The sequence below is a fragment of the Brassica rapa genome, chromosome A02, assembly GCF_000309985.2.
Source record: "Brassica rapa cultivar Chiifu-401-42 chromosome A02, CAAS_Brap_v3.01, whole genome shotgun sequence".
Classification (NCBI taxonomy): domain Eukaryota; kingdom Viridiplantae; phylum Streptophyta; class Magnoliopsida; order Brassicales; family Brassicaceae; genus Brassica; species Brassica rapa.
This window is the reverse complement of record NC_024796.2, coordinates 14,203,764-14,228,806: the sequence shown is the minus strand read 5'-3', so window position 1 is coordinate 14,228,806 and position 25,043 is coordinate 14,203,764. Positions and strand designations below refer to the sequence as shown.

Sequence of the window (25,043 nt, the reverse complement as noted above, 5' to 3'; positions counted from 1 at the left end):
TCTCAGTTTGTTGCAACTTTCATTTCTCATTAGTTATGCCCAATGTTAAAGAAATCGTTAACAGTATCTTTTAGACACTTTGTATAAACTTAGCGCCTAGATAAATGATTCGGGTATAAACACCGTTTAAACTGATTTTATAACACTGATTATGCCATTGTATCATTTAACATGTATTAAGATTAGTAACCAAACAATAGTACAATCAGCGGCGGAGGTAGATGTACAAAGGGTGGAGCTGTTGCCCATCATGGTTTTTAAAATTTCAGTGTATTTTTTCAATTTTTGACAAATGCCCCTGATGACATTATTGATGAATTATATGTATGCTCCGGATCAAAGTTAGATCCGCCGCTGAGTACAATATCTTCCTTTCATTAATAAGATAAGAAATCAAATAAAAAATGAATTAATAAATTTCCATTAGTCGAATCACAACAATTGAAAGATACTCCTAGGCCCTAGCAATAATCTTCTAACTTTTTTCTTTGTCGACGAGCAATAATCTTTTATGTATAATCATAGTTTGTCTTGAAAATGTAAGAGAGATCAGTGAGATGGTGATATAAGAAAGTAATGAAGAGAAGGTAAGGAGGGTCCACGACTCATCATGAAGTAGACGATGATGCAAGCCTTTCAGATTTAGTTGGCGCGTCGTTCCTCGCTTCTAAAACGGCAGGTATTCTGTTACTACTCCCCTCCATATTTTCTCCACCATCATAATTAACTAACCAACCTTCTTCTTCGGCAATGATGGCACACGTAACATATACTTTAATGCCGTTTTATCTAATTACGTCATTAATGTTGTGTACGTTACCTGAGGCAACCGGTAAGCATGGGATGTAACGTCTTCCGTTATGATGACGCGGGTATGGACGAGATTGACACTTGTAGATTAATGGGTTGTTGGAGAGATCACATGACATGGTATGTTTTGTTCTTCGGACCGGACATGTTAGAGCCACAAAACGGTCTTATTTCCACCGACCCATTCTGTAGAAACATAGTGCATTTATTGTAACAGCTTATAACCATGGTCCATAAAGTAATAATGGTTTTTTTTTTTTTTTTTTTTGGTAAAATGTTAAATATTATTACCAGATTTTCAATTTTTTACAGAAATACAGAGATGAACAAGAAACAGATTTGCAGAAAATTAAGCTAAACAAAAGAATCCAAGCAGCAAGAAATGATCAACATGAAAGAAACAGAGACAGAGACTTTGCACTAGACATCACCGGAGCAATGACGGACCAGAGGAACAGGCATGAACGGAGTGAGAACTAGTTACCGCGAGCTACCGGAGAGAAAGGCACCCTCAAACCTTGAAACACACGGCTTCTACAGCTTCCGAAGACCCACAAGCCACAACCTGCACAAAGAATCACAATCTCCAACCCGCTTACTAACCCAAGAAGAATCGCACCGGCAGCACGAGGAAGGCTCTGAACCAGCGATGCCGTCGTTCGGAAAGGACAGTTGAAGATTGCTGCCTCCAACCAACCAACCCAAGACCGTGTACACCCTTTTAACCGGGGGCCCATATAGAACCGCCAGACTGACCGAGAACACAACCTCCGGTGAAGCTCCACCAAGCTAACAAGAAAGCCAAAAGACCCTAGTGAAGCTCATACATAGTCCACTCTCACTAGCTCTCGCCAAGAAACAAACTACTGATGGATTCAGGAACCAGCGGCATAGAGCCTAAGCGGAAGAGCTGACTCGGGATAAACCTCCTGATCATGAAGGCGCACACCATTGAGACTCACCGCCAAGCAACCGAAAGTTCACAATTATTATGGGAAAAGATGACAAGCGAGCTGCCACCGCTCCGAGCAAGACCTAAGAAGAACGAGCCCAACAATGACGCGGATGCCGCCTTGAGCTCGACACAAGCTGCCACAGAAGAAAAACCCAACCCGGTTAACAACTCCGAGCGAGCAAGCTTCCCACCCATGCCCACAGCTTAGAACAAGCCGCAGGATCTCCGAAGGACATAGCCAACAGACACCGCCGAGGAACCAAGAACCGAGATTTGAACACCAAGCCCAAAGGGCACGAACCCACAGAGAGGCCTGAGAGCCACACCACCACCACAAATCCGCGGAGTACAAACCTCACCGGAGCTCCACGCGCTGACACCCTCAAGCCAGAACCCTAGATTCGGAAAAACAGAGGCCCCCACCGGAGATCTAAGCAAGCGAGAGATAAGGATTATCGCCGACGCACAACGCTTCCCTCTCCACCGCCACGGTACCGCCTAAATAACCGGTAAGAGCCACAGCACAAACCCGAGTTTCCGACCTCCACGAAGCCGGCCCCACCGACAGACCCTAGTCCCGCTCGTCGCCATAGAACCAGATCTGGCTACACCCATACCAAAACTCCTAGATCTACCACGAGTAGATGAGGAAGCTTCAGCGGCGCACCAAGCCCAGGACGAACAGCAAGGCTGAGAGAGATGAAGAGAGAGCGACGGAGCAGAGAAAAGAAGAAGAAGGGGAGGAGCCCTCCGACACCGGCTAAAAGGACCACTGTCGCCAAAGTAATAATGGTTATTACTTATACACTCTCCATTTTAAAATTAAACACTCAGATTAAAAAAAAATCTTTTTAAAAAAATATGATTAACTATTCATATAATAATAATTCGATCAATAATAATAAAATAGAAATATCAATGGTTATAAAATATAAATGGTTGAATTATCTTATATATTAAAACAGAAGTCACAACCTTGATTCATGTGTGATTTTTTTTAAAAATGAATCTAATGAACTTATTCCTAAAAAATCATATTTCATTTAATCTCTAATCTTATCAATTAAAATTTGGGTTTACCAGAAATTTTTATTGGGCTATCAATAATTAGATTTAAACAATAGATGTTCCATTAGATTTATGTATAATTAGATATATATATAATTTAATGTTTTAATACTATATCTCCATACGTTAATTATTTAAATATTCGTCGATGTTAATTTTAAAATTATAAAGATTTTTTTTAAAAATCATATTATCTAACAATGATTAATCTTTACTGCGTTAAACCAATGAAAACAAGTTTTAAACTATATAATTTATTTTAAAAAATTAAACAAAAACTAAATGTTTGATTATTTACTCGATAGTATAAATCTATGAAGCGAAAATTTTAATTTTTTAGAAACTTTCTAAATTTGTGAAATGTTACAATATCTTTGAATATGACAATAAAAAAATATTTTGCTAATATTTATATATGTAATTACGATTTTAATAATGAAATAATAATCCAAAAATATATATATAGAAGAAGATACAAATACATATGAAAGTTTAAAACAATCTATTCAATGAAAAAAATATACCGTAAACTTATTATGTTTAAAAACGTGATAGACACATATATATTATAATATATACTTATTTATAATTGAAAACAAAATTTTTATATAAAAATATTTGAAAACAAAAACCCGCGCGGTTGTGCGGGTCAAGATCTAGCTTTACATCTATATTATTAAAAGAGAAGTACAAAATAGAAATACCCCTTAGTTTTACCACTTATTTACATTAAAATGCCATTGAGATATTTATTGAACCTATATTTAAGCATGCTTGTCTTTTCCTAATTTAAATAATAGATTTAAGCATTTAATGTCTTTCCAAAATTTAAATAATAGATTTCTTTTATCAAATCATAACCAAAATAAATTTTCTAATGTATTTTGTATTAACATATTCAATATTTTTAATATTTATAAGTAATAAATAAAAAAATAAAAAATCACACATCATAATCAATTTATATAACATATAAATAAAATATAAAATAGTTTATTCATATATTAGTATAATGCTTTCACAATATAAGTCCAATTAGTTATAAATATTGGATTTGTTTATATTATACATTGTGATATAATAGATGATTAAAATCACAAAATATAATTATTCAAAGTAATAAATGAAATTGTTATGTTTAAAAATGTTATATTAACAAATGTGTAGTAAATATTCATACGGTCACGGGTCAAGCTCTAGAAATAAATAACAACAGCAAGATTATTTTTCTTTATCAAATTTATTTTAATAGAAATTATAGTTCCAAATATGTTTATATATTTTATGTACTTATAAATTTATTTTCTTTGTCTTTAAGGAAACTTAGATTTTGAAATTGGAAAAAATATGACCACCTCTATATTATTTTAATTAGGAAATTTAAAATTTATATCAAAATATTTTATTAAAATTTTAATTTTAATTTTTATTATAGCTGCAAAGATTAATTTTCAATATAAATTTATGTTTCAATATTACAAATGCATCATTTAATATAAACAAAAAAAACTAAAAACATAAAAGAAATACCCGCCCGGTCGGGCGGGTCAAGATCTAGTTAAAATTAAAAGTGTCGTTTAATTTGATTTTTATAAAAGTATTGAAAAATAAAAAGAGTATACTTTAATGTGTTTTTGGTTTTTAAACATATTTTAAGTTAACGATGCCACAAAATGTTATGTATACAACTGTTAAAAGGGCATATATATAGTATGGTCGTAATGAAAAAAAAAAAGGATGGTCGTAAATGAAAAAAAAATTATAATCCATTTTTGAAATCGTTATATTATTTGTGAAAATTACCTTACTTTTCGTTTTCATTTAACTGACAAAAGATAAGTAAATAAGTCAAAACTTCAACAATAATCTATAGGTGGAAACGAATTATTTATACATTTCCCTTTTTTTTGTTAAACATCAAATCTTTTTTTTATTTTTGCCATTTTTATCTTCGATTTATTTTTATTCTGCCCGTTATATTCTTTAGATTACTTGCATGATTTTTAATATATATACCATTCAAAAAAAAATCAACTAATTTATACGTATCTTTTGTCCAGCTTTTCAGATGAAGTTAGAGTCAGTATATGTGATTATACAAACATTTTGTTACGTCATTGTGATTGAATGCACAGTAATAAGACTATGTCAAAAACTGGAAAACGACATAGCGAAAACAATGATTAAATAAAAAAATAACAGTAAAGTACTAGTAGGGTTAGAAAATCATTTCTAATATAGCTTTCTCTTCTCTTTCTTTCCGACAAGCATCAGAACCAAAACCTAACCTGTGGTTAAAACTTATACCTCCTCTGCAACTAAACAGAGGATCTTGTCTATATAATCCCTTCAAACTATATGTTCTTTTGTCTTTGTTAAAGCACACGCTCAAGCAACAAAGGAAACATTCGAAGTTCAGACAAATCTCTGTCAACAATGATACAACGAAGCTCCGTCGAGGAAGGAGAAGGTGGCCGTACGATTCTGGTCGGCGTGAAGCTAGACGCGCCGAGCAGAGAGTTACTCACATGGGCTTTAGTTAAAGTCGCCGAGCCTGGTGATACTGTGATCGCTCTTCATATCCTTGGCAACGGTGAAGAAACGTTTCTCTTACACAAAGCTTTGATCTTTATGTGTTCTGTAATAAAAAAAAGTTTCGATCTTTTTTTTTGTTGTGTAGAGATTGTTAAGAACTCCTCGCTTCTCTCTTTGGTGAAAACATTCGACTCTGTTCTCGACGTTTACGAAGGCTTCTGCAACTTAAAACAGGTAAAAAGTCTGAAACTTTCAATCTCTCGAGACTCTGTGTTTTTGATCCTTTTGAAATGTTGACAGTTTTGTCCTTTTGTAGGTTGATCTGAAGCTGAAGCTGTGCCGTGGCGACTCTGCTCGAAAGATCATAGCTAGAGAAGCGAGGTCGTTCTGTGCGTGGAAAGTTATAGTTGGGGTTTCGAAAACTCACCACGCGATTCGCTCATCTGCTTCTTTAGCTAAGTACTTGGCTAAGAAGCTGCCAAAGGAGTGCTGGGTTCATGCTGTGAACAATGGTAAAGTTGTGTTTCAAAGAGAAGGTTCTCCTCCATCATTGGCCATTAATCATTCTCAAGGTAAGTTTTTTTTTTTTCTGTTGCAAGAAGTTCCGGGCCGAAGCCCATTGGGCTAGGGACAAGAGCCAGTTGCTAAATCCAGACTTGACCATGGTATCCTTTGTGTTTAGTGTGGTTTAAATTGGGTTTTTGGTTGTTTGTCATAGGAAAGGAAGATGTTAGGAGGAACACTTTGTTGAGTGTGCTTCAGAGATCTGTTACATTGAGTACACCTACCAGAGTTGTTAGCCATTGTGAGGAAGATCAATCTTGTGGCCAGAGTTTGCAGCAGGCCTTAGAAGCTGCTCGTTTTGAGAGTTGCTCGGTTTGTGGTTCTGATTCTTTGTCTCCAAATGATACAAGAACTCCCAAAGAGTTATCTAGAGATGATGATGAGAGCCATAAAGCTAAGGAGATTGTGCCTGTGAAAGGTCTAGAGGAATTGGTTAGGAAACAGGCTGAACCTATACCAGGTTGGCCTTTGCTTCGTCGCGCTTTTTCTTCCACAGGACAACCCATTACTACACATAAACAGACACCCGTAGCTCAATGGGCTTTGAAGCTTCCTCCAAGGAACATTAAGCAAATTGGTTATGACTCTTCTCCTGACAATAGTCCAAGAAAGCTCCCTGAGGAGCTAGAGAGACTTTACAAGAGATTCTCTTCAACTTGCCAGTTTTTCAAATACAAGGAACTTGTTTCAGTGACATCAGACTTCTCCCCTGGTGTGTTCTTGATGACATGTTTACAGTTCTTGAAGCATCTTGTTATGTAACTAAGAAAAATACATTATGGTTTCAGATAACTTCATAGGCATAGGAGGCAGCAGCAGGGTTTATAGAGGTTCTTTGTCCAATGGAAGAGAGGTTGCTGTGAAGATTCTCAAGCAAACAGAAGATGTCTTGAATGATTTCGTCGCGGAGATCGATATTATCACAACCCTACACCATAAGAACATTATCTCCCTATTAGGCTTTTGCGTTGAAGACAAGAACCTATTACTTGTTTACAACTATCTCTCAAGAGGAAGCTTAGAAGAGAACCTACATGGTACCTTTTTTAATCAACTCTTGAGATTCTATTATGATCAAGGATCTAAACAAAAATGCTTGGTTCCAAATTCAGGAAGCAGGAAAGATATGCTTGCATTCCAATGGAGAGAGAGGTACAAAGTGGCTGTGGGAGTGGCCGAGGCACTAGACTATCTGCATAACAGTGCTTCACAACCTGTCATCCATAGAGATGTTAAGTCATCAAACATACTGTTATCTGATGATTTTGAGCCTCAGCTTTCTGATTTTGGGCTTGCGAGGTGGGCTTCTATATCTACAACACACATAGTCTGCTCGGACGTTGCAGGAACCTTTGGGTATGGAAGAGTACTGTTTTTTTTTTTTTGTTAGCTGATGTTTTTTGAAAGTTGATGGCTTATCTTGGTTTTTTTTTCTTGATGCAGCTACTTGGCTCCAGAGTACTTCATGTATGGTAAGGTGAATGATAAGATAGATGTGTATGCATTTGGTGTTGTTCTACTTGAGCTACTTTCTGGAAGGAAACCTATTAGCAGTGGCTGTCCAAAGGGACAAGAGAGTCTTGTCATGTGGGTATGTGTTTGCTGCTTATCTTAAAAACTAAGTTTTGTCTTATGTTAAAACAAGTACAGTATAAACTCTATAAATTAATACTTGATAAATTAATAAACACGCTAAATAATAGAGTTTTTACTTGTATATGTACAGGCCAAACCAATTCTAGAAGATGGAAAGTATTCTCAGTTATTAGACCCGAGTTTGCGGGATAACAAGAACAACAACCAAATAAAGAGGATGGTGTTAGCTGCTACTCTTTGTATTCGACGTAGCCCTCAAGCTAGACCGAAAATGAGCAGTGTATATCATCTTCTTTTTTTTATCTAATCATATGTAAGGCAGTTGTCTTAACGAATGTGAGAATGATGCAGGTCTTAAAGCTGCTGAAAGGCGATGAAGACACGCTCAAGTGGGCAATGCAACAAGTGAGTAGTTCTTCAGAGGAATCAGAGATGCTTGAGGATGAGGAAAGCCAAAGATCTGACTTGCAGTCACACCTTAACCTTGCGCTTCTTGATGTTGAAGATGACTCTATCTCCATGGGTAGCTTTGAGCAAGGCGTCTCGGTTGAGGAGTATATTAAAGGCAGGACAAGCCGTTCTTCAAGCTTTGACTAAACCCCAAAAGTTTACTGAAGCTATTGTGTGTATATATATACGGACGGGTGGTGGATTTGTGTGGTTCTTTTTAGTGTCCTCATACCTCCCCGGTTTAGGATTATTGTGATTGGTAGTTTTCAATTGTTTCACAGTTTTCATCTTCTTTTCAAGTGTGGTAATAAAACAAAAAGAGAAAATAGTATAACAAGAAGCATTACATGTCTTTCTCTAAGACTAAACTGCCATCAAAGAGTTCCTAATGACAATTAGAATGGTCATACTTAAGTCATACTACTGCAAATCTTGTAGAATCTCTTGTTTTGCGACATATCCAATACAAATAGGTAACTGTAAGAGTTTCAGTTAAGGGCTGTGTGGTGCTGCCTGCCTTACTTGATGCATACGATATCTTTGCATTCTCTCATCACACGTGCTTCATGCAACCATGGTTTGAATGCACCTTCAAGAACTATGTTCTGCAAAAGAAGCAAATCATATAAGAACAATAATCCATAGTGCAAACTAATCTCACAAGAGTTTCATGACAACCATGCACAAAAACAAAAACTGAACCTCGAAATAAAAGAAAAAGCCACGCAACAGGTTCAAAGCTCTATTATCATCCTTTGCACAACGAGAACGACGAAACACACGCTTGAAATCTGCAATAATCAGACCAACGGCAAAACAAAAGACAAGAATTGAAAGAGATGACAAAGATCATAACACAAGAAAGTATCACAAGTTAGTCAGATTACCTGGATAGCGGTCGAAATAAGAAGGTCCCAACTGGTGATCAACGTTATATTCGATCTCTCTTCCATCTCGCAGTTGCCTAGACCGAGTCAACTGTTTCTTTTGTGATGCCTCAAAAAGGCGTTGCTTGAACTCATTTTTATCATACGGCTGTCTGAGAATTTCCAGTAGCTTCTTGCTAAATGTAGAGTTGAACATATCTTCAGGTTCAATACGGTCTTCAAGATCCTTTGGAAAAACATTGCAAACAAAAGTAAGAAAATAAAAAAAAATGTCAATAAATCAACGAATGAGAAAAGATATTGATTAAGAGAGTGAAGCTGCACATACTATCACTTTGCCGTCTTTGTTTGCCTCAAATGGGGAAGGGCCTCCATCAGAAAACGGACAGTTACTGACTGCGATAATATCAGGATCTGATAAAGGCACTGAGGCTTTCTCAGGCTTCACTTCAATAACAGTAACAGAGTTTCTCAGAAACGCTATGAAATATTCATAGCTTTTATCCATTAAGGTTCTTCGGCTGCTCTCTTCATTCTCAACCTTCTTGTGAGGTTTGAAACTGTGAAGTAAGCTGTCTTTCACATGACTTGTAGCCTTTGGTTTAGCCTTGTCCCTGTTTACAGCCTCTTCTTTCTTTAGTTTGTTGTTAACCAAGTTCTGATCAGTCTTAAGTCTCTTTGAAGCTCTGAAAATCTCATGAGGCTTTGACTTTCTCTTTTCACTGTTGCTCTCCTCATTCTCCTTCTTGCAGGCTTTGAAATCGCTCTTGGTCACACAACTCTTCTTTCCTTGTGGAGCATCTTTGGAGTTAACCACTGTGATGAACTTCTCAGCCTTCAGTCTCTTTGAAGCTCTGAAAATTGCCTTTCTCCTTCGTCTGCTCTCCTCATTATCCAATTTGTTCCAGTTCTTTGGCTTCCTTCCTCGTATACTAACTTCTTTCTCTTGATGTGTGTCTTTGACATCTCTTGTACGCTCTACTTTCATAGCGTTCTTGTGCAGCGAAGCGTCTTTCTCTTGCTTGGTGTCATGTTTACACTTAGGCTCTAACTTGATAGTATTCTTGGACAGAGCAATCTTCTTCCTTCCTCGTAGAGAAGCTTCTGTCTTGGTCATACCAATCTTCCTTCCCCTTAGAACAACTTCTTTCCTGAAGACAGTTGACTTATTATGATCTTCTCTACGAGCCCCCCCAGTCTTCAACTTCTTTGAGACATTGGAAACAAGAGGAGGCTTTGACCTTTCCCTTCCCCTTCCCCTTCCCCTTCCTCTACGCTTCTCATCGTCCACTTCCTTGTACATAATACGCAGTGGAGAAGCCTCTCCCTCGAGCAAATACTGATGGCTTTCCTTAAAGATGGTCAAGTACTTCATATAGTCCAGATCATACTCCAAACCGGTGGCACAATCAGCATCAACACAAACAAGCTGCATGTTACTTCCACCACCCGCAGGTAAAGCGTTGAGTGGCTTGCGTGATGAATCCACTTCACCATCGCCACCACGAAGAGCCAGCATCCTACCAAGAGCTATCAATGTCTTCTTCACAACTTTCCTACCAACCTTAGAGCTGTTCGGTTTCCTCATCCTGTAAATACATGAAACTGATCAGACATAAAAGATAACTTGACTAATCTAAAGTGAGTTACTTAACCTAATACAACATACATTGACCCAAATAAATCTAATTTTTTTTTTTTGTTGTAATTCTAGTTGATGAAAGCAAAGCTATAACACTAATTTAGTTAATCTGAGGGAGAAACTAATCACAACGCTCAATTAGTAGACCTAATGGTAGAGCATTGACCCAAGACCCAAGAACAGCATACGACTAAAGTTTTAACCTTTTTGTAGTTCTAGTTGATGAAAGCAAGCGAGCTCACTTCGAGTCTCGTCCCCTGCAATAGTTGTCGTTATTCTTACAGTAAACAGCTGAAACAAACACAGCCCCCAAGAGAAGTTACTCTTTAAGAAACTAAAGATGAAAACTTTCTTTGATGCAAACAATTTGTGAGCAAAACCAAGACACTTTCGGGTGATTTAAAGACCAATTCAAAGATGGGTAAATGCCTAAAACCGAAAGAGAGTTTAAAGCTCACAAAACCCTAAAAGCGAAAAAAAAAAATCTCATAAGGGAACCCAACACGGAAGAAGAAGGATTCGTGATCTGTAAAAACAATCAAAGACCCATTCTTGTAACTGATAGAAAAGGAAGAAAGTAGCTTACTTTAGTCAAGAATCACAATGGATTTGGTCCCTTCGCTGGATTGGATTCTTCACTCACTGTAAATGCATGATTCGAACAAAATCAGAGCCGTTCCGTTCTGTCACACTCTGAACGCGCTATTTTTATTTGTGCTAAATACTCTAGATGGGCCGATATTTGAAGGCTTTTATGTTTTAAACAAGGCCCAGTAAAGGTTTTAACTAATACCAGTCTATCAAAATAACTAACTTACTTTGGTTCTTTTGTTGTAACAAATTTTGATATAAAATAGTATTTTATGATTGTTTTACATTATTATATTACAAGGTCGAATTGTATAAAAGAACTATTTAAAAAAAAAATTATATAATTCATGAATTACTTTATTTGGAAATTCTGTATAAATCTTATGAAATTTTCGCTTACGCATGGGTATTTTACATGGACTCCGAAAAACCAAACCAAAATCAACTCGAAAGTACTGGTTCACGTCGGGTCCAGAGAAAAATACGTATTTTTTTGGAAATGTGGATCTCTGTTCGCGTCTGAGACCTACCCGAGACCCGTTTGGGAGCCAAAGTACCCAAAATGTTTGTGTATATTAGATATATTTGTGTATTTTGGATATTTTTTTTGCTATATATATATTTTTGAGTTTTTGGTTTGAATTTCCGGTTATAATTTTGGATTTCGAGTAAAAATTCAAATTTTAAAAATATATTTTTGGGTATTCAGATACAATTTTGGGTATTTTTTGGTTCGGTCGGTCAGATTTCGAGTACAATTTTAAGTCTTTTGAGTATTTTCTGATTTTTGGGTATTTGTTTAGATTTTAGATATTTTTCGTGTTTTGAGTATTTTTATGTTTATCGAGTTTTATTTGAGTCCTAAATATCTGAAAGGATCTATACCCATTACGTACAAAAAATAACATATATTTTATAAGTATTTGAATTATGGAGTCGAAACCATCGAGATCCGAAAGAAACCGATCCGAACCCAAATAATTTTTTTCTAAATACCTAATTAGGTCCAAAAACCCCAGACCTAGCAAAATTCATTGATTCGTTTTATAAAATTTTGGGTGGAAAATACTTTTCAGGTTTGATCAATAATGTTTAATAGGACATGGTTCATTTATATTTCAATAGTTGATCTCGTAAGAAAATTTTGATCTAATGGAGGAGGATGGTATATATGACAATGATCCCTACGTATTGAAATTTCGGTGCCGTTTATATGTATATATGTTAAATTGAAGGAAATTGATTTAAGTAAAATAACCATTTGAAACATTCCATATATGTAGTCATGATCTTATTAAAGTGGGTGAGATTTATTTAAATCTTAGAAGATATTATTTGGTTGCTATATAATAGGGGATATTTAATAATATTTAGTTATATACAATAGGTTGGACTAAAAAATAAATAGGTGCAACTTTGTATAAGTAGATTTTTTAGGACTCCTTACCTTTTAATAGTATTGATTTATATAGTTTAGGGGCTTAGCGCATTATAATTTTATTTAACTATATCTAGATTTTGTAAATGATAAAAATATAAATCAAACTGCTAGTTCTTACTTGAATTTATTTCTATATAAGACCATCTCCAATGGTTTATTCAACAATTCTATAACAGAGTTGAGTTATACTTTAATAGTAGTATTATTAGAATGGAGAATAGAGTGATGAACAAAAAAAAAATTACTCTATATTTAGAGTAAACTCATTTTTTTACTCTATTATAGAACGAAAAATAGAATAACATTAGAGTACTTTTACTCTAAACTCTATTTTAAGATGAAAAATAAACTAGGGTTGAAGATGCCTTAAATACATATTTTGTGGGGAAGAGTTCACCATTGAAAACATGTGCGCATGTGGTTGTGTACGTTATCTCTAAAGTTAGAAGTCAAAAGAATACATAACTGAGAGTTGTACATTTAGATCATCAACCACTACTTTAAAAGCGAATTAAATGTGCTTGACATGAATGCTGGTTTTGAAGGGCAACCATCAATCACACGTTTTTTGTTTATCAAAAGTTTGTTTGATTTATGTTCAAAATTTTTTTTGTTTGATCTTCTTGTATTTCTTGATTTATCTAGGTTTTTGACTGTTAGGTTATAAACATTGTTCCCATAAGTGGACTTTGCCAGTTTATCTATGTGGCTATCACTATGACTGCAGGCTTGTGGGGAGACTATACTGTATAGTCTATACACGACTGAAAATTATATATGAATATGTATAGTTTGTGACAAAAAAAAAAATATGAATATGTATACAAAGGTGTATAATACTATATTAGGTGTATCATTGAATAATTAGTGCAATAATTCCTAGAAGTCAAATATGGCCTCTTCTGGCAAATGTTCATTTTGGAATAATATGGTTGTTGAAAAGGACTATCATCACAATAGGCTTCGAATATAAATAAAATTAGAGAGATGAAAGTTTTGAGACTTGTCGCCAACTTTTTGATATATATAATTTAGAAACTTTTGGGATTACGACGAGATCGCCTTATTTGATCTTCTAATAATATATTCGATTATATTCACATTAGTTTCATGGTCTCTATCAACTTTCCATCATTTCATATTTTATTCCAACATTATATATTGGCATTGCCAGGATTATTACTTTTACTATTTCTTACGTGTTCGTGTTGAAACGTACCTATAGTTATATACAGGGGCGAAGCCAGAATTTTATTTTAATGGGTGCACATCTTATATAATTAAAATAAATGCCAAAAGAAAGATCGAGCTTGAGATATCAATAGGTGCACAAGTACACTCTTACCATTTTTCCTAGCTAATTTTCTTGGCAGTTTAGATACTAAAATCATAATATCCAAAAAATTACGGGTGCACGTGCCCCCATTAGTCATGCACTGGCTACGCCCCTGGTTATATATACACTATAACTCATTTAAAGCTCGAAAATCGGTTGATCCGGTCGGTCTCGGGAGAAACGCACTTAGTGCTACAGAGTGGATTGGTTACCACAGTGTTTAACCCGAGTTTGGAATACCTTCCGACTAATGCAAATGATGAAATCCACCATGTAAATCACTTGGACCAAAACCCAAGCCTAAAGTAGCCAAGTGATGATAATTTAGTTCCCAGAGTAAATCAAACTCATGACTGATGTGGGTACACACCGAACTCCAAGAAATTGCCACTAGGCTACCACCCACTTGGTTAACTCGAAATATGTTGTGCATCCAAATATATGGTACATATCCAAATCAGTCTTATAAATGATCTCATTAAAAGACCGACTGTTTTTTCGCTTAAAAAGACCGATTGTTTGAATGGGAAAATCAGATAATTAATAACGTTACTGAAATGCTAGGAGTAATGTATATGAATTTAATAAAGAATTAGGTTAAGATCTATGCTAGGAGTAATGCAGGATGAACATTATATATATATATATATTTATATATATATATTATTTTATGTATTATATGTTTTATATATTATGAAATAGTAAATATATATTGAAATAATTAAAAGTTAGTAACTATCACATATATAATTAAATTGGTACGAACATATAAATCGATTTTATTAATCCAAACAATAATTTTTTTAATATTTGATAGGATATGTAATTAAATTTAAATAATACTAACATACATAGTATATTTTTAATATTAATGTATATTAAATGATGCTTTCTACTCATACATGTTTTTGATCGTTTGTATCTTTCATAGAAAAAAATTTAAATGACTGATAACAAAAAAATTATTGTGGGATTAATAGTTTTAGTGATTTATAATTTTAAAAAAAAAATAAATTGTCAATGTCGTTCAAAACTTTTATCAAAAAAATTGTTCAAAGTAAATTTTGAAACAAAAATATTTATGTATTTTATATGCCTGATAGTTAAATTTAAAATGATATATATATATATTAATCTTAATAATTAATTAAATTACACTTTTTACTTATATAATTTTGTAATCGTTTGTATTTTTTCATACCAAAAAATTTAAACCATGGATCCCAAAATTTGAATGTTAGACTTTTAACAGTTTTAGTAATTTATAGTCGTTTTTAAAAATTCAAAATATAACATATACAGAAAATCTAAATTTTTATTATATGGTTATTGTGATTGTTTAATTTATTTAAATCTTTTAAAATTAAAAAATATGATAAAAGATACACTAATTTTTATCAAATATTTATTATTCAAAATCATTAATTGCCATATATACTTTAGTCATATTAGACAATTCCGTAAATTTTATTTTAGGAAATAATAAAGAATATTAATAATAAATTTATTGTTAGTTTAATAAAAAACTTATCATATAATTAGATGGACTAACATATTTCTCTAATGATTCTAAAAATCATCCTAGTGATGACACGTGGCTACAAAAAGAAAGTTGTAATGCTTATCAAATAATATATAAAGGATGAGTAGCTAGAATCAGACGTCCTTCTTAAATGTGGCAATATAGTACTATATAAACTTATAAAGTGTATAATTTGTAATGAAAATTTTAATATTAATCACCCACTCTTTATACAGTAAAATGAGTTTAGCAATGTATTTACTATGACTTGACGTAAAATTTACCAGTGCCAAAAAGTGAAATGTGACCAAAGAATAGTCTGTTCTGATTTAAGTTTTTGCTCGAATACAAAAAATTAGTTAATCAAACAGGCCCCGTTAAATGTGACTAACATGGAGATATAACGAATAGTAGTATTATATATATTTACAAAAACTAGTTAACTTGGTTTTAGGGTTAAGGGATATATGCACATGGATCACTCATTGCTACGTGATTTCCAAGCGAAGAACACATGACTTCCTCTCTGACTTTTATATGATTGGCTCATGAGCTTTGGAAGAAGAGAAACATAGCTTCATCAAGCTACGTAGAAGAAGATAAACGAGGCTCCAACATGCTACTTGTGATATACTTCATCAGCTTATCCGATGCATGCTGACAAACGTGGATCATCAAGTTAATACGAGTTCCCAGCCGACAAAGTGATATTAAACAACCTGTCCGGCTGTGGCTGTCCCACATGTTACTTGTAATCCTTGCTATATTAAAGAAAAAACATTGCAATAAATACGTCCACACTATAATAGATACGTAGGAGCCTCACGGCGATTTGAGAATGAACACGTTCAGGTGTCACGTGTATAGAGTTTATTAGCCGAACTCTACATAAATGTATTCACACTATGTACTTTACTTTTTGTTTTTAAATATAAAACTCACATGTAAGGTTCCAATAAAACTCACACTATCAAGATTTTTCGATGCGAATCAAAACGGATAATGAATTGAAAGTCCAGTTATACATATATTATTTTTATTATTTACGGATAGGCTCGGCAAAATATTCGTAAAATTTTTATTCGATTCATTTTCCGTTATGATTTGAACCGAAAAATTTGGATACCCGTAAGCAAATCAAATACTAAAATGCAAAATATGTTACAAACGAAGCAAATCAAAAATACTAATATTTTTAGGAACGTATATCTGATTCGATCAGTTATATGCATATATATATATACATATATTTAAAGAAGTATATATATAATTTATATATATTATAGTTTATATAATTTTACAATATTTTTATATATTAAATTTATTATGTTAGGTATTGGAATTTAAAATTTAAATAATTATTTATTTTGTAATGAAATATTATTATTTTATATTATTTTTAGATTTTTAATTTTTTCTAAATTTTTTTTATTTTATTTACGGATCAAATCGAATATCCGTAAAAATTCTAAAATTATCCGAATATTCGAGACACCAAATATCTGGGTGGCTAAGGATCGAATCGGCACTAATACCTCCAAATACCTGGATATTTGATCTGTGCCCACACTTATTTACTGATTCAATTTGATTTTCTTTATATGGAAGAAAATTCACTAATGTCTAGGCTTATTTTATTTTTAATTAATTTTATTTTGATAATTTTATATTTCATATGTTATTTTGAATAAAAATTCATTTAATATTGATTAACATTGTCTTTATATATTACCAACCACTTTTATATACTTTACATACCTGTACACGTGGACGTTGACATGAACACATATATAACTAAATATTCACCACAACTGAAGTATCTAATTCTTTTGAAAGTTGAAATATTCTTTTTAATGTTTTTTTTTGCTATCGACCAAATTGTAGTGAAATGATTTTTTTTAATAATTTTATTTTCTTTTTCTTTAACTATTATATGTTTAGAAACTATAATATGAAACCATTGGTTCGACATCATGACTATTTAAAATTCATATAATATGAAACCAAACAATAATAATAATTTTTGGTTATCACCGAAAAAAACAAAAACATCAACAATTTTAACCAAACAAACCAAAATAAATATTGATTTAGAATTATAACTATATTTTAGGAGATTAAAAACAAAAAAAAAAACCTAAATCCGAACCGATATTCAGATTAAACATATTTAATGTCTTCTTATTAAAAAATAACAAAACTAATAATCACATTCCGCGTAAGGCACAAGTTATTACCTAGTTTTAGTATTATTAGCTAACCCGAAATATAATATTGGAAGATAATGATATATGTTTCACCTAATCATATTCTCAAAATATATATTTCACAAGTGTCTAACTTTACTAGATAAACAGACACATTTAGTCATTAAGTTAAATAATTAACGATGGAAGTTTTACTCCCACACCCTTCAAACTCATCTCCGCTGACTGTTCTCGGTTTCTTGGACCGAGCCGCCTCCGTTTACGGTGACTCTCCTTCCCTCCTCCACGATACCACCACCCATACTTGGTCTGAAACCCACTCTCGATGTCTCCGAGTCGCTTCGACTCTATCTTCCTCCTCCCTCGGAATCAACCGTGGCCAAGTTGTCTCCGTTATTGGTCCCAACGTTCCTTCTGTCTACGAGCTTCAGTTCGCGGTCCCAATGTCTGGAGCAGTCCTCAATAACATCAACCCTCGTTTAGACGCTCATGCACTCTCTGTTGTTCTACGTCACAGTGAATCCAAGCTCGTTTTCGTCGACCATCACTCGAGTTCTTTAGTGCTCGAAGCTCTCTCGTTCTTCCCCAAGAATGAGAAGCCTCGTCTCGTCCTCCTCCAAGATGACAGCAACATGTAAGGCAGGTTCAACCTGAACAATCCGTTTGGCCCCAAAAAAATTTAAAAGCTACATACATAGATCACATGGTCCCAAATTGTGAATATTTGTTAGTGTTCTAGGCGTAAATCGGATATAAACAAAACAATTTTCTAGAACAATTTATTTAAAAATGGATATATGTATTCAAAAACCGTCTGTCTAATCGATAATTCTCTATGAAATGTCTAAATACCGTCAAATGATTTCTTAAACATCGAAATTTTTGTTAAGATTAAATTAAAAATGTTTATAACTCCTTAAATTTCAGATCCGGCTTAACCAATATGTCGGCCTCTTCGTCTGCTGACGTGGATTTTCTCGACACTTACGAAGGTGTTATGGAGAGAGGAGACCCGAGGTTCAAGTGGGTCCGTCCTAACAACGAGTGGAACCCAATGGTTCTTAACTACACTTCCGGAACGACGTCATCTCCTAAAGGTGTGGTACTTAGTCACAGAGCAGTTTTCATGAGTACCGTTAACTCTTTGCTCTACTGGTCTATGCCTAACCGACCAGTCTACCTATGGACCCTACCGATGTTCCACGCCAACGGTTGGGGCTACACATGGGCCACAGCCGCTGTGGGGGCCACAAACATTTGTGTCCGAAGAGTAGACGCTCCGACCATTTTCGAGTTGATAGACAAACATCAAGTGACTCACATGTGCGCCGCGCCGATGGTTCTCAACATGTTGACTAACTATCCAGCTCGGAAACAGCTTAAACGGCCGGTCCAGGTTATGACAGCTGGAGCTCCACCTCCGGCCACGGTCATTTCAAGCGCCGAGAGTCTAGGTTTTGATGTGGCTCACGGTTATGGGCTGACAGAAACTGGTGGTCTAGTTGTCACATGTGCTTGGAAGCCGGAGTGGGACGGGCTAGGACAAGACGAGAGAGCCAAGCTGAAGTCAAGGCAAGGAATCAGAACCGCGGTATTCGCGGAAGCTGACGTGTTGGACACGCTAACGGGAAAGAGCGTGAAGCACGACGGAGTAACTGTGGGAGAGATTGTCTTCAGAGGTGGTTGTGTCATGTTGGGTTACTACAAAGACCCGGAAGGGACCGCGGCGAGTATGAGAGAAGACGGATGGTTCTACACTGGAGACATTGGTGTGATGCACCCTGACGGTTACTTGGAAGTCAAGGATAGGTCAAAAGATGTGATCATATGCGGAGGAGAGAACATAAGCAGTACTGAAGTTGAGACGGTTTTGTACACGAACCCGGCGGTTAAGGAAGCAGCTGTGGTGGCTAAACCGGATAAGATGTGGGGAGAGACTCCTTGTGCGTTTGTGAGCTTGAAGTGTAGTGATGGTGGGTCAGTTACTGAGAGAGAGGTAAGGGAGTTTTGTAAGAAGAAGCTACCAAAGTATATGGTTCCAAGGAATGTGGTTTTCATGGAGGAGCTTCCAAAGACTTCTACTGGAAAGATTCAGAAGTTTCTTCTCAGACAAATGGCTAAGTCTTTGCCTTGATTGAAACACACAATCTTGGGTGTTTTTCAAAACCAACCCATATTTTCAAGTCAAATCCAAAACCAACCCTTTTTTTTTTGTCCATACTATTCATCAATAAAATTTCCATACTATCCTTATGTTTTTGAATTATTCACAAAATTGCCATTTTTATTTATTTTTTTATTAATTTCGAAATTAACAAAAAATCAAATACACCCTAACCATTTCTTCTTATTTACAAAAATGCCATCATCATCAATTTTTCCAACCACCATGAACCACCATTTTTGAGCTCTAAAGCTCTAGAATTCAATTTTCAACCACTTTTTTTCTCATTATAACCCAAAAAACTTCATTTTCTCTCATCTCCTCTACATTTCCATCTAAAAAACTCTCATAACTATCATTTTCATAATCACAAACTTCATATTTTCGAGTTTCTTCATTAGTGAATCGTTAAAGATGCTTCTTTTTGCTCATATTTGGAGTTTGGACGGTTGAAAAGGTTGGAAACAAGCTTTACACATGAAAAATGTAACTATTTACATGGTTTTCGTTCTTTTTCAGATCTGTGTCGCGACGGTAGACTGTTTTGTATGTCTACGCCTCCGTGGAGACTTACGATGCAGTCTATTTGTCAACGCACGGGTTAGTTTTGCAATTGAGCAGACAAATTTTTTTTCTAACGCAGACTTCCCCAGTAGTCTCCGTCTTTACCTTTGACAACAAAAATAAAACTTTCGGTAGACTTACTAAGACGTCTACCTAAAAGAGGTTAGTTTTTCATTTGACCGAACTTTTGACTTTTCAAAATAGACTTCAACGGAAGTCTACAAAATGTAGACTGCCAACAAAGTCTATAAAAGGTCAGTTTTGCATTTGACCAAAACTTTGACTTCGTGGAATAGGTTAGTTTTGTGTTTGACCAAAAAGTTTAAAAAGCAATCAAAAATTTATTAAATTGTAGACTTCATATGCAGTCTTCTTATCTTAAAAAAAAAATGTAGACTGCGTATAAAGTCTACTTTTTTATTTTGGTCAAATGCAAAACCAACCCGTCGGATTTGAGAGTAGACTTCACAAGAAGTCTACACACCCGTAGACGTTCATTTTAATCTACTGATTTGAAGTCAAACTTGGTCAATTGCAAAACTAACCTCTTTCAAAAAAATTCAAACATGTAGACTGCATATGAAGTCTAGTTCTGAAAGTCAAATCTTGGATGAATTCTGGTCAATTGCAAAAAGTAACCTTTTTAAATTGTAGACTGAAATGAAAGTCTACATGTACAAAATTACAACTTTTATTCAACTATAGAAAGCAACCCGTAAAATGGTCAATTGCAAAAACCAACCCAAAGAGTAGACCTATTTGACAGTCTACGTCTGTAAACTGAAAAGAACGTCAACATCTTCAGAGACTAAATATTAAGTCTTCATAGAAAAATCTATAAAAATGTGAATTTGTGTATTATTCATTAAATTTTTTCTAGTTTTTTTGTTTGACAGTGTGTGTTAGTTAATCCTAATGGGTTTGAGTGATTTTGAAAATAATTTTTTTTTATAATTATGAAGGTATAATTCATTTGATTTGACAATGTTGTTAGCTAATAATTGTAGACGTATTTCTAAGTCTTCGTTTATAGTTTTGCTAGTAAGGCTGAGCTTGTTTCAAAGCTGAAGTCGGTGACTGTGGAATATAATTTTACATTTTCAGCATATAAGACAACAAAAACTCTGTATGTGGCTAAGTGTCGTGTTCAAGGATGTGGTTGGAAACTTAGAGCGAGTGTGAAGTATGGGCCAAAGACATTTTGGGTGACAAAATATTCGAAAAAGATGAAGAATCGGAAAGGTTGAAGAATGTTCCTTGTGCATGATGGCTGTACACATGGTAAACTTCTTGAAATGACACAAGAAGATTATGATCTGGACAACAAAATTGAGAAGATGGTGCTAACCTATTCCTTACCAAACATCATTTAAAACAAATGACTCCGAATAGGAATATACTCCTCTTATGCCTGTCACGAATAATCGACAAGTACGGAACTTGATCGAGTTATCTAAGACACACTTTGTACGCCTTTGTGTATCAAGCCTGCGCCAATACACTAAAAAAATTTGGATTGACTATATGTTAAATAATAAGTGTAGACGTTTTTGTAAATCTACAAATGTAGACTGCAGTTGAAGTCTACGTCGTAAATTCTATTAAAAGTGTATTTGTGTATTATTCATCATATTTTTTCATGATTTAATTATTTTACAGTGTATGTTAGTAAAATTTTAATGGTCTTGGATGAATTTCACAATTTAATGTGTTATAATTATACACTTGATACTTATTGCAAATTGTTTTGATTAGTATTATTCTTGAAAATTTTTGGGAAAATTTTGTATAGATTTTCTTCTTCTCACATGTGTGTTAGTTATTATTTTAGCTTATGGTGGTTTTACTTGTTTGGTTGGTTAGATCTTGTGAAAAAATTGATATCTAACAAAAAATTAATAATATCATACAAGTGAAAACAACTAAAAATGAATACAATGTTTATAGATTATGCATTAAAAAATTATTTAAAAATTAATATTTTATTATGAAAGTTATTACAGAGCAATATATTAAAAAGTATTCTTGAGTATGTTTGATTTTTCATAATCTTGATGCTTCAAATAAAGTCTTGGAAAAAGTACCTGCCAAATAAGATAGAGTTATGAGAAAAACATAAGATAAAAAATAAAATCATATTTTAGTAGACTTTTTATTAAGTCTACGTAAAGTTATTGTTTAGTAGACTTTAGTTGAAGTCTACACTAATGGAAAATTTTCATATTTAAAAGTGTGCATTTAGAAAATTTGAAAATACTTTGTTCTGGAAAATATTTCAAAAATGGTTTTTTGTCATCCTTGTAACAAAGCAAAAAGATAATGTATGAATCTATAAATTTAGTTCATTATAAACACAAAATATCTTATAATGAATATATGGAAAGCTTACATTTTTGGGAAGATGATTTGAAAATATTGGAAGAGAATACCTGCAAAATAAAATAAAATTTTAAAAAATAAGATAAAAATTAAAATCATATTTGAGTAAACTTCTAATGAAATTTGCTTAAAATTCAAGGCTAGTAGACTTCATTTGAAGTCTACCAGCCGTAAGTTTTAAGTAGATTTCAAATGAAGTCTACTCTATCAAAAAAAATAGATCTGAAAAATAATACATTAAAAATATGAAATAAGTTTAAATCTAAAAAACTTTTAAAAATATGATTTAATAGACAAAATAGTTATAAATTAAAGACATATTAATATGAATTTTAATATGTAACTTTATTTGAATATAAATACTAGAACACATATTTTAAATCTATAGATGTAAACCTTACATTTCTAGGAGGAGAAGAGAACAACTATGGAAGAAAATACCTGCAAAATAAGATAAAATTATTAAAAAACATAGAAAAAAAATTAAAGTCATATTTTTGTAGACTTCCAATGAAGTCTGCTTAAACTTTATGGTTTAGTAAACTTCATATGAAGTCTGCAAGCTTTAGTAAACTTCTTTAGAAGTCTACACTGTCTGATAATTTTCAGATCTGAAAAAATCTATATATTTTGAAATGTGAAAATAATTTTAAATCTGAAAATACTTTACATAATATAATTTATAAGGTAAACTAGTAGCAAATTAATGTAGAGAGCTTGATCTATAAATTTATTTGAATATAAACATGTAAATACATATTTAAAATCTATTAATCTAAAACTTACATTTTTAGAGGAGATGATGAAATCCATGAGTGATAATACCTACCAAAAAAAGATAATATTGTGAGAAATAAACATAAAATACACATTTAAAATCTATAGATCTAAAACTTACATTTTTTAAAGGAGAAGATGAAAACCATGAATCATAATATCTAAAATGACAAGAAAATATTGTGAGAAAGACTTGAGAAAATTTTAGAGAGAAAGAAGATAATGAGAGAGATTTAGAAACAATTGAGAGAATTTTAGAGAGAAGAGAGAAAGTTTTAGAGAGAAGGGAGAGAGTTTTAAGAACTTGTGCAGCCACTTTAGAGAGAGATTGAATAAATTTTGTTTATATAGGGAGACAAAAATGTAACTAGGTTAAAATTTACGATACTGTAGACTTCGTTTGAAGTCTACTAAAATTAAAATTTTGGAGTAGATCTTACTATAACATAGTAGACCTTTTTGGAAGTCTACTATAATAATTTAATTATTGTTGTTTATTCTTTATTATTTTAATAATTTTAATATATGATTTATTAAATTTATTTCTTTATTTTTTAATAGTTATAGTATATGATTTCACTTTTTTATTCTTAAGGAACTTAACTTAGTTTAAATATAATGATTTTTTGTAAAACAAATTGAAAAATATAGACTGAAAAAGACGTCTTCAGATAAATAGACTTTATTGTAGGTCTACGAAACCCTAAACCACAAATATCAAACCCTAAATGTTTTGCTTGATAATCAAAAAGTCTCATTTATACAAAATATAAACTACTAAACATTAATATGCAGATTTAAGTTAATAAAACAAAAAAAAAACAAAATCTAAAATCTAACCCTATGAAATCAACTACTAAAAGACATAACATGTTAGAACCTTTTGTTTCTAAACTATGAACATAGTCTAGCACATGATAACCAAATTAGTATATATTCTTCAAAATTGTTCGATTATATGAAATTTTAATTTATTTACTTCATATTATCCATTATATTGATGATTAATTAAAAATATCACAATAATTATTTTTATACATTTTCAAAATTAAATTAGTAGACCAAATTAGAGTGTAGACTACAAAACAAGTCTATAAAGTAGACTTCGTAGGAAGTCTATATATATGTAGACTTCTTTTATTACGTGTAGACTTCCAAAGGATAGAAACGTAAAATACATTTATGTTTTTTGTTTGGTCATAAGGGTGAAATAGTACTTTCACTACTCCTTTAGGTTGGTTTTGCATTTGACTGAAAGTGGGGTACACTTTTACATTTGACTTGAATATTTGGGTTGGTTTTAGCAAATGTCCCCACAATCTTATAACACTGTACGGTTACCTAAAGTACAAGTCTCTGGTTCATTACTTTGTTTCTATTTTCTTGTCGCCGATCACTAAAGGTTTGTCCGGTTCATAGCTTTATTTGGTTCAAGTACCTACTCTCTCTATTTTACAAAAGAAATATCATTTTAAACCAAAAATACAATTCTGCATTTCCAACATAATTTTACATATTAATTTTTTTATTTGCCTTTCAAATAGTCAATAAATTT

At 33.1% G+C, this 25,043-nt stretch overlaps 3 protein-coding genes across 6 annotated transcripts; 2 read left to right on the top strand and 1 right to left on the bottom strand.

Moving 5' to 3' along the window:
• Nucleotides 1-4,882: 4,882 nt before the first annotated feature.
• LOC103853063 (receptor-like cytosolic serine/threonine-protein kinase RBK1) lies at nt 4,883-8,304 on the top strand. Its single transcript, XM_009129966.2, has 9 exons — nt 4,883-5,426; nt 5,514-5,602; nt 5,685-5,940; nt 6,087-6,644; nt 6,721-6,969; nt 7,045-7,288; nt 7,376-7,523; nt 7,659-7,808; nt 7,880-8,304. The coding sequence occupies exons 1-9, from the start codon at nt 5,270-5,272 to the stop codon at nt 8,123-8,125; spliced, it is 2,097 nt and encodes a 698-aa protein (XP_009128214.1). The 5' UTR covers nt 4,883-5,269; the 3' UTR covers nt 8,126-8,304.
• LOC103853064 lies at nt 8,287-11,223 on the bottom strand. Of its 4 annotated transcripts, none has more exons than XM_009129967.3 (6): nt 11,094-11,223; nt 10,711-10,764; nt 9,194-10,454; nt 8,866-9,091; nt 8,681-8,769; nt 8,287-8,583 (listed from the first exon to the last, which is right to left on the bottom strand). In XM_009129967.3, exons 3-6 carry the CDS (start codon nt 10,451-10,453, stop codon nt 8,497-8,499), a joined length of 1,662 nt encoding a protein of 553 aa, XP_009128215.1. In that variant the 5' UTR covers nt 10,454; nt 10,711-10,764; nt 11,094-11,223; the 3' UTR covers nt 8,287-8,496. The 4 variants fall into 4 exon arrangements, with proteins under 4 accessions (XP_009128215.1, XP_009128216.1, XP_033140804.1 ...); XM_009129968.3 differs by having other exon boundaries at nt 10,711-10,798; nt 11,094-11,205; XM_033284913.1 differs by having other exon boundaries at nt 10,711-10,765; nt 11,101-11,192.
• Nucleotides 11,224-15,329: 4,106 nt separating this feature from the next.
• On the top strand, nt 15,330-24,925 carry LOC103853062 (probable acyl-activating enzyme 4). Its single transcript, XM_009129964.3, has 3 exons — nt 15,330-18,238; nt 18,532-19,752; nt 24,809-24,925. Exons 1-2 carry the CDS (start codon nt 17,787-17,789, stop codon nt 19,736-19,738), a joined length of 1,659 nt encoding a protein of 552 aa, XP_009128212.1. The 5' UTR covers nt 15,330-17,786; the 3' UTR covers nt 19,739-19,752; nt 24,809-24,925.
• The last annotated feature ends 118 nt before the right edge of the window (nt 24,926-25,043 follow it).